The following is a 16,315-nucleotide window of genomic DNA, read 5'->3' as shown; positions in this document are numbered from 1 at the left end:
TGTGTGGATGTTGTTGTTGTCCATCACTGTGTGGTTGTTGTTGTTGTCCATCACTGTGTGGATGTTGTTGTTGTCCATCACTGTGTGGATGTTGTTGTCCATCACTGTGTGGTTGTTGTTGTTGTCCATCACTGTGTGGATGTTGTTGTTGTCCATCACTGTGTGGTTGTTGGTGTTGTCCATCACTGTGTGGATGTTGTTGTTGTCCATCACTGTGTGGTTGTTGTTGTTGTCCATCACTGTGTGGTTGTTGTTGTTGTCCATCACTGTGTGGTTGTTGTTGTTGTCCATCACTGTGTGGTTGTTGTTGTTGTCCATCACTGTGTGGTTGTTGTTGTTGTCCATCACTGTGTGGTTGTTGTTGTTGTCCATCACTGTGTGGTTGTTGTTGTTGTCCATCACTGTGTGGTTGTTGTTGTTGTCCATCACTGTGTGGATGTTGTTGTTGTCCATCACTGTGTGGATGTTGGTGTTGTCCATCACTGTGTGGATGTTGGTGTTGTCCATCACTGTGTGGATGTTGTTGTTGTCCATCACTGTGTGGATGTTGGTGTTGTCCATCACTGTGTGGATGTTGGTGTTGTCCATCACTGTGTGGATGTTGTTGTTGTCCATCACTGTGTGGATGTTGTTGTTGTCCATCACTGTGTGGTTGTTGTTGTTGTCCATCACTGTGTGGTTGTTGTTGTTGTCCATCACTGTGTGGTTGTTGGTGTTGTCCATCACTGTGTGGTTGTTTTTGTCCATCACTGTGTGGATGTTGTTGTTGTCCATCACTGTGTGGATGTTGTTGTTGTCCATCACTGTGTGGTTGTTGGTGTTGTCCATCACTGTGTGGTTGTTGTTGTTGTCCATCACTGTGTGGTTGTTGTTGTTGTCCATCACTGTGTGGTTGTTGGTGTTGTCCCTCACTAACTGTGTGGTCTGTTCACAGGTACACGAGTGGCAGATTGGACGACACAAGCTCAAGAGTAAGATGGAGATTGACCCAGCCACACTCATGGACGTGGGTTACTACGAGTGTCAAGCCAACAACAAACATGCAGTTGATCATCGTGGATTTCGTACCCAGTACACTGCTGGCCTCTAGTACCCAGTACGCTGCTGGCCTCTAGTACCCGGTACACTGCTGGACTCTAGCAACCAATACACTATTGGCCTCTACTACGCAGTACACTGCTGGCCTCTAGTACCCAGTACACTGCTGGCCTCTAGTACCCAGTACACTGCTGGCCTCTAGTACCCAGTACACTGCTGGCCTCTAGCACCCAGTACACTGCTGACCTCTAGTACCCAGTACACTGCTGGCCTCTAGCACCCAGTACACTGCTGACCTCTAGCACCCAGTACACTGCTGACCTCTAGTACCCAGTACACTGACCTCTAGTACCCAGTACACTGCTGACCTTTAATACCCAGTACACTGCTGGCCTCTAGTACCCAGTACATTTTTGACTTCTAATACCCAGTATACTGCTGACCTCTAGTTCCTAGTACACTGATGCCTCAAGTACCCAGTACACTGCTGAATTACAGTACCCAGTACACTGCTGGCATCAAGTACACAGCAAACTGCTGGCCTCTAATACACGATACACAAATGGTCTTTAGTAACCAGTACACTGCTAGCCTCTAATGCCCAGTACACTGCTGACCTCTAGTTCCTAGAACACTGCTGCCTCTAGTACCCAGTACACTGCTTAATTACAGTACCCAACACACTGCTAGCATCTAGTACACAGCAAATTGCTGACCTCTAATACACAGTACACAAATGGCCTTTAGTACTCAGTACATAACTGGCCTCTAGTATCCAGTACACTACTGGCCTCTAGTACCCAGTACACTACTGGCCTCTAGTACCCAGCACACTGCTGGCCTTTAGTACCCAGTACACTACTAGTACCCTGTACACTACTGTCCCTTGTACCCAGTACATTACTGGCCTCTAGTACCCAGTACATAACTGACCTCTAGTACAAAGTACACTACTGGCCTCTAGTACAAAGTACACTACTGGCCTCTAGTACAAAGTACACTACTGGCCTCTAGTACAAAGTACATAACTGGCCTCTAGTACAAAGTACACTACTGGCCTCTAGTACCCAGTACATAACTGGCCTCTTGTACAAAGTACACTACTGGCCTCTAGTACAAAGTACACTACTGGCCTCTAGTACAAAGTACACTACTGGCCTCTAGTACAAAGTACACTACTGGCCTCTAGTACCCAGTACACTACTGGCTTCTAGTACCCAGTACACTACTGGCCTCTATTACCCAGTACACTGTTGGCCTCTAGTACCCAGTACATTGCAGGCATCTAGTATCCAGTACACTGCTGGCCTCCAGTACCCAGTACACTACAAGCCTGTAGTGTTCCATCCACACTGCTGGTCTCTAGTAGCCAGTACACTGCTGACATCTAGTGTTCCCCCACACAGCTGGTCTCTAGTACCCAGTACACTGCAGGCCCCTAGTATCCAGTACACTACAGGACTCCAGCACCCAGTCACTACAGGCCTCTAGTGCTCCATCCACACTGCTGGTCTCTAGTAGCCAGTACACTGCTGACATCTAGGCCTCCTCCACACTGCTGGCTTCTAGTGTTCCCCCACACTGCAGGTCTCTAGTACCCAGTACACTGCTGGCTTACAGTGTTGCCCCCCATACTGCAAGCCTCTAGTACCCAGTGTACTGCTAGTCCCTAGTACCCAGTACACTGCTAGTCTCTGGCACCCAATACACAACTGGCCTATTGTGTTCCCCCCCACTGCTAGTCTCTAGTACTCAGTACACTGCTTGTCTCTCGTACCCAGTACACTGCTAGTCTTTATTACTCGGTACACTGCTAGTCTCCAGTATCCAGTACAGTATAGTCTCTAGTACCCTTACATTGCTAGCCTCTAGTAACCAGTAAACTGCTGACACCTAGTACCCAGTACAGTGCTAGTCTCTAATACCCAGTATACTGCTGGGTACTGGAAACTAGTATTGTACTGGGTATTAGAGGCTAACAGTGTAAGGGTACTAGAGACAAGCAGTGTACTGGGTACTAGAGACTAGCAGTGTGGGGGGAACACAACAGGCTAGTTGTGTACTGGGTACCAGAGACTAGCACTGGGTACTAGGACTCTGGTACCCAGTATACTGCTCGTCTCTAGTACCCATTAGTGCTAGTCTCTAGTGCCCAGTACAGTGCTAGCCTCTAGTACCCAGAACAGTTATGGCCTCTAGTGCCTCTTCCACACTGCTGGCCTCTAGTGCCTCTCCCACATTCCTGGCCTCTAGTGCCCCCATACTGGTGGTCTCTAGTACCCTCCCACACTGCTGGTCTCTATTACCCCACACTGCTGGTTTCTGTACCCCACACTGCTGATTTCTGATACCCTACACTGCCGGCTTTCAACACCCCTCACTGCTGGTCTCTAGTACCCCCACACTGCTGGGCTCTAGTGCCCCATACTGCTGGCGTGTAGTACTTCACACTGCTGGCCTCTAGTACCCAGTACACTGCTAGTCTCTAGTACCCAGTACACTGCTAGTCTCTAGTACCCAGTACACTGCTAGTCTCTAGTACCCAGTACACTGCTAGTCTCTAGTACCCAGTACACTGCTAGTCTCTAGTACCCAGTACACTGCTAGTCTCCAGTACCCAGTACACTGCAAGTCTCTAGTACCCAGTACACTGCTAGTCTCTAGTACCCAGTACACTGCTAATCTCTAGTACCCAGTACACTGCTAATCTCTAGTACCCAGTACACTGCTAGTCTCTAGTACCCAGTACACAACTGGCCTATTGTGTTCCCCAATACTGCTAGCCATTAGTATCCAGTACAATGTTAGCCTTTATTATCCAGTACATTGCTGGTCTCTAGTACCCAGTACAATGCTAGCCTTCAGTCTAGTGCCTCTCCCACAATTCTGACCCCTAGTCCCACCCACACTCCTGGCCCCTAGTGCCAACCACACTGCTGCTCTATAGTCCCCCCCCCCACACTGGTGGTCTCTAGTACCCAACACTAGTTGTCTCTAGTACCCCACACACTGCTGGCCTCTAGTACCCCACACTGCTGGCCTCTATTACCCCATCCTGCTGGCCTCCAGTACCCCACACTGCTGGCCTCTAGTACCCCACACTGCTGGCCTCTACTACCCCATCCTGCTGGCCTCCAGTACCCCACACTGCTGGCCTCTAGTACCCCACACTGCTGGCCTCTAGTATCCCACACCGCTGGTCTCTAGTACTCCACACTGCTGGTCTCTAGTACCCAACACTGTTGGCCTCTAAAGCATCAAACACCTGCACACTGCTGATCTCTAGTGCACTACACACCTGCACACTGTTGGCCTCCAGTGTATCATACATGCACAATGCTGGCATCTAGTGCACCACACACTTTCACACTGCTAGCCTCTACTGCGCTACACACCTGCACCCTGCTGGCTTCTAGTGCACGACACAACTGCACACTGCTGGCCTATAGGGCTGCACACACCTACACAATGCTGGCCTCTACTGCACTACACACCAGCAAACTGCTGGTCTCTAGTAACCAACACTGCTGGTCTCTAGTGCCCAATACCGCTGGTCTCTAGTACCCTCCCCACTGTGCTGGCTTCTAGTACCTCACATTGCTGGCCTCTAGTACCCTACACAGCTGGAATCTAGTACCCTACACTGCTGGCCGCTAGTACCCTACATTCCTGGCCTGTAGTACCCTCCACTCCTAGCCTCTAGTATCCTACACTCCTGGCCTCGAGTGCATCACTCACCTGCACACTGCTGGCCTCAAGTGCACTACACAGCTGCACACTGCTGGCTTCTAGTGCACCACACACATACATATTGCTGGCCTCAAGTGCACCACACACCTGTGCACTGCTGGCTTCTAGTGCACCACACACACATGCATATTGCTGGCCTCAAGTGCACCACACACCTACGCACTGCTGGCTTCTAGTGCACCACACACATGCACATTGCTGGCCTCAAGTGCACCACACACCTGCGCACTGCTGGCTTCTAGTGCACCACACACATGCACATTGCTGGCCTCAAGTGCAACACACACTGCGCACTGCTGGCTTCTAGTGCACCACACATCTGCACACTGCTGGCCTCAAGTGCATTACACACCTGCACAATGCTGGCTTCTAGTGCACAACACACATGGACAATGCTGACATCTAGTGCGCCACACACCTGCATAATGCAGGCCTCTAATGCACTATACACTTGCACACTGTTGCACTACACACCTGCACTCTGCTGACCGCTATTGCACCACACACCTGCACACTGCTGGCCGCTAGTGCTCTACACACCTGCACACTGCTGGCCACTACTGCTCTACACCTGCACACTGCTAGCCGCTGGTGCTTTACACACCTGTACACTGCTGGCCTCCAGTAACCCACAATGCAAGAACTCATTAAAAATTAAGTCCTTTCTAAAATTTTCTCTTATACGTTTAAAGATATATATTTTTCATTTATGTAATGTAAAGATTAATAATTTTGTACCAAAAGAACCTTAGAAAACCTACCTTACCTTATTATAACAAGCCCAACTTAATTTAGCGTAACCTAAATATATTTTAGATAAGTTTACAATAAATTAATAATAAACAAACACAATGAAATATATATTTTTTCGTTAGGGTCAGAATGTTTTTTTGCGAAATTACTGCATACACAAATTTTCGTTTGCCTTATTCGGCAAGAAGAGTGTTGCTATTTAAGCCAAAATAGCAAGTTTTACCTATTCGGCACGACATATATGCAAGAAAAGCCACGGGGGAGGGGGGTGGAAATCTTTAGCTCATGTACTTTCACATTTCTCAGTGCATCATCAGGAGCTGTGCAATGTTGTAAGGCAGCAACTGGAAGACTGAGGGAGTGTGTTTCCCAGAGTAGCGCAGTCTCGGACAGACTGTGGCTGCTGCCAACCCACGCTACTCTTCGAAAAACTTTCCCTCAATCCTTCAGTTGCTGCCTTGCAACATTGCACAGCATCTGATGCTGCAGTGAAACGTGTGGCAGTACTTGAGCTAAAGATCCCCTTCCCTCCGTGGCTAGTCTTGCATTAAGATCGCCTGTCTGCGATTGCTTGCATATATATATATATATATATATATATATATATATATATATATATATATATATATATATATATATATATATATATATATATATATAATCATACCAAAGTCAGACCTAAAAAGCTGTGATTTTTTTTTTCATAGATGTGCGAAAATTAATTTGATAACGAAAAAAAAAGTATCATTAATTTTAAGTCAAATTAAATAAACGTAATCTGATCTCTATATATAGAGCAGAATTTAGCTGAAAAAATTATCCTAGTTAAAGTTAGGTTAACTGAAATTTCTGAGTTAGGTTGGGTTTAAATATATTTCTTCACATCATTGTCAATGAAGAAATATATATCAATGAACTTGTAAATCTTTAAGGGAGTTCGGCTTATTAGGCACAACACTCACAATATATATATATATATATATATATATATATATATATATATATATATATATATATATATATATATAATTAACACATTGGCCGTTTCCCACCTAGGCAAGGTGACTCGAAGAAGAAGAAAAACTTTCATCATCAATTACTCTATCACTGTCTTGCCAGAGATGCGCCTACACTACAGTTAAAAACTGCAACATATCATCCCTCCTTCAGAGTGCAGACACAGTACTTCCCACCTCCAGGACTCAATTCCAACCTACCGGTTTCCCTGAATCCCTTCGTAAATATTACTTTGCTCCTACTCCAACAGCACGTCAGTTCCTAAAAACCATTTGTTTCCACTCGCTCTTATCTGACATGCTCATGCACGCTTGCTGGAAGTTTAATCCCCTCACACACAAAACCTCCTTTACCTCCCTCCAACTATTTCTTGGGTGACCCGTACCCCGCCTTCCTTCACCAACAGATTTATATGCTCTCCAAGTCATTCTGTTTCGTCCCTTCATCTCTAAATGTTCAAACCACCTCAACAATCCCTCCTCAGACTTCTGGATAATACCTTTAGTAACCCTGCACCTCCTCCTAATTTCCAAACTACGGATTCTCTGCATTATATTCACACCACACATTGTCCTCAGACACATCTCCACTGCCTCCGGCCTTCTCCTTGTTGCAACATTCACCACCCATGCTTCACACCCATATAAGAGAGTTGGTATAACTATACTCTCATAAATTTCCCTCTTTCCTTCCATGGATAATGTTCATTGTCTCCACAGACTCCTCACTGCAACACTCACCTTTGTCCCCTTCATCAATTGTATGATTCATCTCGTCTTTCACAGATCCATCTGCTGACAAGTCCACTCCCAAACACAGTATTTCAATATATTAACTTCCTCCATACTCCTTCCAATCTGATATCCAATCTTTCATTACTTAATTTTATCCTCATCACCCTACTCTTTCCTATGCTCACTTTTAATTTCCTTCTTTTACATGCCCTCCCAAACTCGTCAACCAACATCTGCAACTTCACTTCGGAATCTTCCAAACGCACAGTGTCATCAGCAAAAAGCAACTAGAACAACTACCATTTCGTGTTAGATTATGTTTTGATCCCACACCTCTTGCCAACACCCGAGCAGTCATTTCTCTTACAACCCCATATATAAATATATTGAACAACCATGGTGACATCACACATCTTTGTCTAAGGCCTACTTTTACTGGAATATAATCTCCCTCTGTCCTACATACTCTAACCCGACCCTCACAATCCTCGTAAAAACTCTTCACTGCTTTCAGTAACCTACCTCCTATTCCATACATATGCAACATCTGCCACATTGCCCCCCTATCCACCCTGTCATACGCGTTTTCCAAATCTATAAATGCCACAAAAACCTCTTTACCCTTATCTAAATACTGCTCACCTATGTTTCTCTCTCTCACACACACACACACACACACAGACACACACAGACACACACACACATTATTTATATATATATATATATATATATATATATATATATATATATATATATATATATATATATATATATATAATGTATATGTATACATGTGTGTGTGTGTGTGTGAAACATATACATACAGTGAAACCTCGGTACTCGAACAGCTCTGTACTTGAACAATTCAGTATTCTAACGCTTTGTTTGGCAAAACCTCGCTGGGTAGTTCGGCACTCAACCAAACAAGACCTGCCAGAACATGTGCGTCAGTCTCCCAGCAGGTGTCGCTCAGTCCAAAACTCAGCTGAACTTCACTGTAAACTATTTCATGTTACTTCGCATTTTTTGGTGTTTTTATATATTATTTGTATATATGTGTCACCATGGGGCCTAAGAAGATTAGTGATAACAGCCAACCAAAAACAAAATTGGTTAGAGCGTGTTTGTCCTGATGTAAACACCTCCGCCTCTCCATATAATATGGCTTTTATTATTAATTTCAGAGTCTTTATTGTGCTTCTAGGTTGTTAACAGTGTTTCTGATATCAAGCTGGAATAAATGTGATAGACTGATAACCTTTATTACTAATATTAGTGAAATTACACATTGTATTTCTTGAACATCAGCAAAAATCGAACATTTCCTCTACTTTGAGCTCAATTTCAAGGTACTTTTAGTCTGTAAACCATTCAAAATCATCTCTAGTTCTGTAATATATTTTTCATTCTATCAAATCAGACCAAGAACAAGAGAATACAATCATAAATACCATGCGAAAAAAGACCGCAATGTCGCTGCAAGTGTATTTTTGTGGGTCAGAAACAGATTAATCCAATTTACATTATTCCTTATGGAAAAATTCGTTCAGAACTCGAACAGATCGGCACTCGAACAGCCTTTTGGAACGAATTAAGTTCGAGTACCGAGGTTCCACTGTAATTATATATGCAATAAGATCACAGTAAACAGGTGATTTTAAAATACAGTAAAAAAAAAACTTTTTGATAAAGAATTCCCCCCAAAATGCTGACGGACGTGTCTATAAAATTCCTTGTAAAATTTGCGATAAACTTTATTACAGTCAAACTGGTAAAAGTCTCGAACTTAGATTAAAACAACATAAATATAACATTAGAACTGGACAAGATTCCAATGCTCTATTTATTCATGTGAGAGATTTTAACCATCCAATTGATTTTCAAAAAGTTGTATCAAACAAGTCCATGGTTGACAGAAATATAATTGAATCTTGTTTCATAAAAAGCAGTTTTGAAAATAATATGAATATTTCCGTTGGTTTATATAAATTAGATTTATTTATAATTAATAAAATTTGGGAAGAGTTTAATAATACTTTGGACAAATAATAAACCTTATTTCTTGGGTAGAATATTTTCTTAGTGGGATGTCGTGAGGACCTGTCTAGTTGGACCAGTGGACCTACTGCAGTGTTCCTCTTTTCTTAAGAGTCCGGTATTGTCGCGCATCAGGTGTTTCTTTGTTGTGGGAGTTGACTGTGAGGTATGGTCTAAGCCCTTTAATTGCCTTCCTTTGATGTATTACTTTCATAGTTCCTTGACAATGTGAGTAGTCACGAAAGCCCTTGGAATTTCATGGAAACATCTAATGCTTTGTGGAAACATCTAATGCTTTCTCCATGCTACCCGACGAATGTAAGTCGACTACTAGGAATGTCACGACGAACGACACCAAGGAAGGTAAGAATGTTGTTGGGGATAGCCAAGTTAGGTACATGGATAGGGAGTTCTGCTTGAAGGACAGGAGCAGGAGACAGAGGGTTTGCTTTCCTGGGGCTGGGATGGAGGATATTGTCAGCCATCTGGATGACATCATGAGAGGTAATGGGAGCAATCCTATTATCTGCCTCAGTGCTGGAGGCAATGATGTTTGCAGACGTAGGAGTGAGGACCTGATTAGCAGGTATAGGTTAGCAATAGAAATAATTAGGAGGAAGGGTGGGAACCCTGTCATATGTGGTTTTTGCCAAGGAGAGGAGTTGGAAATGAATGGTTGTCCAGGGCAATTGGTGTCAATTGCTGGCTGGACAAATACTGTAAGGAAAATGCGGTAACATTCATTGACAACTGGGACCTCTTCTACGGCAGAAATGACATGTATGCCAGGGATGGGGTTCACTTATCTAGGTCTGGGGGTGGGGGCACTTGCAACTGCAGTGGAGGGAGCTGTTAGGACTTTAAACTAGGAATAGTTAGTGGTATGGGTTTTGGCAGGAAAACAGTGAAGTCCCAGTGTAGTAATATTATGAGTTCTAGGCGAACTAGTAATAAGCAGAACGAGGTAGATATTGAAAAGCCAGTGACACTAGGTGATAAGGATAGTAGTAGGTTTAGTAGAAAAACAGAAATGAGCAGGAAGGGTAAAGAGAAAGGAGAGTCTTTCAATGTATATTATGCTAATAGCCGTAGTGCTAGGAATAAGATGGACGAATTGAGATTAGTTGCTTGTACAGGAAACATTGATGTATTTGCCATAACTGAGACGTGGTTTAATTCAAAAAGTCGGGACATGCCTGCGGAATGTCACATTCAGGGTTTTAAATTGTTCCAAGTAGATAGAAGTATCGGGAAGGGGGGTGGGGTGGGATTGTATGTCCGAGATCGCTTGAACTGTTGCATAAAAACGGGTATTAAGTCTGAAGTAACACATACAGAGTCTGGATAGAATTTTCAGAGGGGCATGAAAAATTGATTTTAGGTGTGATATACCGTTCCCCAAACTTAGATAGGGACCAAGGGAGACTACTATGGGAGGAAATTGTTAAGGCCACAAGGCACGATAATGTAGTAATTCTACGAGACTAAATTTAGACATGTTGATTGGAATTTCTTGACTGGGAATTTAGAATCATACAACTTCTTAGAAGTAGTTCAGGATTGTTTTATGAAGCAGATTGTGACAGAGCCTACAAGGGGAAATAACCTGCTTGACTTAGTTCTGGTAGACAATGAATCCCTTGCTAATAATTTAGAAATTTCAGATGAACTGGGTGCTAGCGACCACAGATCAATTACATTTAGCATTGAATGGAAGTATGATAGTAGGGATAACTCAGTAACAGTCCCAGATTTTCGCTTAGCAGATTACAATGGGCTTAGAGAACACTTATCGTCTGTTGTCTGGAGTAACGAAGAGAGCTATCAATATGAAAGTTTTCTGAACACTATACATGGTGCTCATAGAACGTTTATCCCATATTAAGAAATTAGATCAAATAAAAATGACCCAAAATGGATGAATAATAGGCTGAAATATCTACTAGGGCAAAAGAAGGGAATTTATAGGCGTATCAAAAGAGATGAGGGTCATCTTTTGAATCAATATATTGACATTAAGAGGGATACTGAAAGGGGGATAAGAAAAGCTAAAAGGGGCTATGAAATTAAAGTTGCTAGGGATTCGAAAACTAACCCAAAAAGGTTAGAGATAAGATAGGTCCCCTTAAAAATAACTATGGGCATCTTACCGACAAAGAGAATGAAATGTGCTCGATTTTAAATAATTATTTTCCCTCGGTTTTTACACAGGAAGACACTAACAATATTCCAGTAATTAATTTTTATTGTGGGCCTGAAGAAGATCAATTATGTAACATCACAGTCACTAGTGAAATAGTTGTGAAGCAGATAGACAGACTGAAGCAAAATAAGTCGCCGGGTCCTGATGAGCTTTTTTCAAGGGTTCTTAAGGAATGCAAAATGTAACTCTGTGAACCATTAACTAATATTTTTAATTTATCTCTTCAAACAGGTGTAGTGTCTGATATGTGGAAGATGGCTAATGTAATTCCTATTTTTAAAGCAGGGGACAAGTCGTTACCATAAAATTACCGCCCAATAAGCCTGACCTCAATTGTAGGCAAATTACTAGAGTCAATTATAGCTGAGATTATAAGAAGCCATCTCGATAAGCATAGCTTGATTAATGATACTCAGCAAGGATTCACGAGAGGCCGTTCTTGTCTAACTAATTTATTAATTTTCTTCAGTAAAGCTTTTGAGGCTGTTGACCACGATAAAGAATTTGATATTAATTACTTAGATTTTAGTAAGGCTTTTGATAGAGTTCTGCACCAAAGGCTGTTAAAGAAAGTGGTAGCTCATGGCATTGGGGAAAAGTGCTCTCGTGGATCGAGTCATGGCTCACAGACAGGAAGCAGAGAGTGTCCATAAATGGAGTTAAATCCGAGTGGGGATCTGTAACACGTGGGGTTCCACTGGGATCAGTCTTGGGCCCGTTGTTGTTTATAATACATATCAATGACCTTATTGAGGGTATTACTAGTGATATGAGCAAATTCGCCGATGACACAAAGATAGGTAGGATAATTGATTCAAACGTAGATGTTAGGGAACTTCAGGAGGATTTAGACAAACTATTCTTGGTCAGAAAAGTGGCAGATGCAGTTCAATGTAGATAAATGCAAGGTTCTGAAGCTCGGGAGTGTCCATAACCCTAGCACTTATAAGTTAAATAATGCAGAACTTAGCTATACAGATTGCGAAAAGGACTTGGGGGTTATGGTGAGCAGCAACCTTAAACCAAGACAGCAATGCCTAAGCGTACGTAATAAGGCAAATAGATTATTGGGATTTATATCAAGAAGTGTAAGCAACAGAAGTCCAGAGGTTATACTGCAGCTTTATACATCATTAGTAAGGCCTCACCTAGATTATGCAGCTCAGTTCTGGTCTCCATATTACAGAATGGATATAAATTCGTTAGAAAACATTCAGCGTAGAATGACCAAGTTAATACATAACATTAGAAATCTTCCTTATGAAGAAAGATTGAAGACTCTTAAATTACATTCACTTGTTAGACGAAGAATGAGGGGAGACATGATCGAAGTGTATAAGTGGAAGATGGGTATTAATAAAGGGGATATTAATAAGGTCTTAAGAATATCTCTCCAGGAGAGAACCCGCAGTAATGGATTTAAATTAGACAAGTTTAGATTTAGAAAGGACATAGGAAAGTATTGGTTTGGAAATAGGGTAGAAATAAGCTCTGATAACTCTATCCACTCATTTGCAAGTCCCACTCAAATCCAACCCCTCTCACTCATATATTTATCCAACCTAAATTTGAAACTACCCAAAGTCCTAGCCTCAATAACCCAACTAGGTAGACTGTTCCACTCATCAACTACCCTATTTCCAAATCAAAACTTGTCCAATTTAAATCCATTACTGCGGGTTCTCTCTTGGAAAGACATCCTCAAGACCTTATTAATATCCCCTTTATCAATACCCATCTTCCACTTATACACTTCGATCAGGTCTCCCCTCATTCTTCGTCTAACAAGAGAATGTAATTTAAGAGTCTTCAATCTTTCTTCATAAGGAAGATTTCTAATGCTATGTATTAATTTAGTCATTCTACGCTGAATGTTTTCTAACGAATTTATATCCATTCTGTAATATGGAGACCAGAACTGAGCTGCATAATCTAGGTGAAGCCTTACTAATGATGTATAAAGCTGCAGTATGACTTCAGTATGACTTCTCTTGCTTACACTTCTTGATATAAATCCCAATAATCTATTTGCCTTATTACGTACGCTTAGGCATTGCTGTCTTGGTTTAAATGGGGTTCAATCCGAGTGGGGATCTGTAACAAGTGGCGTACCACAGGGATCAGTCTAAGGCCCGTTGTTGTTTATAATATATATCAATGACCTTGATGAGGGTATTACTAGTGATATGAGCAAATTCGCCGATGACACAAAGATAGGTAGGATAACTGATTCAAACGTAGATGTTAGGGAACTTCAGGAGGATTTAGACAAACTATTCTTGGTCAGAAAAGTGGCAGATGCAGTTCAATGTAGATAAATGCAAGGTTCTGAAGCTCGGGAGTGTCCATAACCCTAGCACTTATAAGTTAAATAATGCAGAACTTAGCTATACAGATTGCGAAAAGGACTTGGGGGTTATGGTGAGCAGCAACCTTAAACCAAGACAGCAATGCCTAAGCGTACGTAATAAGGCAAATAGATTATTGGGATTTATATCAAGAAGTGTAAGCAACAGAAGTCCAGAGGTTATACTGCAGCTTTATACATCATTAGTAAGGCCTCACCTAGATTATGCAGCTCAGTTCTGGTCTCCATATTACAGAATGGATATAAATTCGTTAGAAAACATTCAGCGTAGAATGACCAAGTTAATACATAACATTAGAAATCTTCCTTATGAAGAAAGATTGAAGACTCTTAAATTACATTCACTTGTTAGACGAAGAATGAGGGGAGACATGATCGAAGTGTATAAGTGGAAGATGGGTATTAATAAAGGGGATATTAATAAGGTCTTAAGAATATCTCTCCAGGAGAGAACCCGCAGTAATGGATTTAAATTAGACAAGTTTAGATTTAGAAAGGACATAGGAAAGTATTGGTTTGGAAATAGGGTAGAAATAAGCTCTGATAACTCTATCCACTCATTTGCAAGTCCCACTCAAATCCAACCCCTCTCACTCATATATTTATCCAACCTAAATTTGAAACTACCCAAAGTCCTAGCCTCAATAACCCAACTAGGTAGACTGTTCCACTCATCAACTACCCTATTTCCAAATCAAAACTTGTCCAATTTAAATCCATTACTGCGGGTTCTCTCTTGGAAAGACATCCTCAAGACCTTATTAATATCCCCTTTATCAATACCCATCTTCCACTTATACACTTCGATCAGGTCTCCCCTCATTCTTCGTCTAACAAGAGAATGTAATTTAAGAGTCTTCAATCTTTCTTCATAAGGAAGATTTCTAATGCTATGTATTAATTTAGTCATTCTACGCTGAATGTTTTCTAACGAATTTATATCCATTCTGTAATATGGAGACCAGAACTGAGCTGCATAATCTAGGTGAAGCCTTACTAATGATGTATAAAGCTGCAGTATGACTTCAGTATGACTTCTCTTGCTTACACTTCTTGATATAAATCCCAATAATCTATTTGCCTTATTACGTACGCTTAGGCATTGCTGTCTTGGTTTAAATGGGGTTCAATCCGAGTGGGGATCTGTAACAAGTGGCGTACCACAGGGATCAGTCTAAGGCCCGTTGTTGTTTATAATATATATCAATGACCTTGATGAGGGTATTACTAGTGATATGAGCAAATTCGCCGATGACACAAAGATAGGTAGGATAATTGATTCAAACGTAAATGTTAGGGAACATCAGGAGGATTTAGACAAACTCTATTCTTCGTCAGAAAAGTGGCAGATGCAATTCAATGTAGATAAATGCAAGGTTCTGAAGCTCGGGAGTGTCCATAACCCTAGCACTTATAAGTTAAATAATGTAGAACTTAGCCATACAGATTGCGAAAAGGACTTGGGGGTTATGGTGAGCAGCTACCTTAAGCATACTCTCTGCTTCCTATTAGTGAGCCATGACTCGATCCATGACAGCACTTTTCCCCTAATGCCATGAGCTGCCACTTTTTTTAAGTCTCTGGTGTGGTACTCTATCAAAAGCCTTACTAGAATCTAAATAAACAATATCGTATTCTTTATCATGATCAACGGCCTCAAAAGCTTTACTGAAGAAGGTTAATAAATTAGTTAGGCAGGAACGGTCCCTCGTGAATCCATGCTGAGTATCATTAATCAAGCTGTGCTTATCCAGATGGCTTCTTATATTATCAGCTATAATTGACTCTAGTAATTTGCCTACAATTGAGGTTAGGCTTATTGGGCGGAAATTTGACGGTAACGACTTGTCCCCTATTTTAAAAATAGGAATTACATTAGCCATCTTCCACATATCAGACACTACACCTGTTTGAAGAGAAATATTAAAAATATTAGTTGATGGTTCACAAAGTTCCATTTTACACTCTTTATGAACCCTTGAAAAAAGTTCATCAGGGCCCGGGGATTTATTTTGCTTTAACCTGTCTATTTGTTTGATAACCAATTCGGTAGTGACTGTGATATTGCATAATTTATCATCATCAGGCCCACTATAAAAATTAATTACTGGGATATTGTTAGTGTCTTCCTGAGTGAAAACCGAGATAAAATAATTATTAAGAATAGAGCACATTTCATTCTCCTTGTCAGTCAGATGCCCAGAGTACTATGGCAAGTTCAATGTATGGGACTATACCTGTGTGTCGACGCTGGCTAACACCTACATCCATCACAGTGTCGGGCGTTAGGGATGAGCACAAAATCGGCAAGTACAGAGACGTAAGCCAACAGTATCAATTTGTCCCAGTGGGATCAGAGACCTTTTGAACATGGGAAAAAACCCCCACAGGTTTCCTTAAAGAACTGGGTTCCAA

General features: G+C 41.8%; 1 protein-coding gene across 1 annotated transcript in view; it reads left to right on the top strand.

Annotated features, from left to right (window-relative positions):
- LOC128689500 (immunoglobulin domain-containing protein oig-4) overlaps positions 1-8,573 on the top strand; it is a 362,237-nt gene extending 353,664 nt beyond the window's left edge. The window contains exon 5 of the mRNA XM_070086434.1: positions 935-8,573. Within this exon, the coding sequence (XP_069942535.1) occupies positions 935-1,090 (156 nt within the window). The 3' untranslated portion in view covers positions 1,091-8,573. The remainder of the gene's footprint in view (positions 1-934) is intronic.
- The last annotated feature ends 7,742 nt before the right edge of the window (positions 8,574-16,315 follow it).

This window comes from Cherax quadricarinatus, chromosome 18 (assembly GCF_038502225.1).
Source record: "Cherax quadricarinatus isolate ZL_2023a chromosome 18, ASM3850222v1, whole genome shotgun sequence".
In the NCBI taxonomy this organism is placed as follows: domain Eukaryota; kingdom Metazoa; phylum Arthropoda; class Malacostraca; order Decapoda; family Parastacidae; genus Cherax; species Cherax quadricarinatus.
Note: the sequence above shows the minus strand (reverse complement) of the source record. Positions and strands in the feature narration are given on the sequence as shown.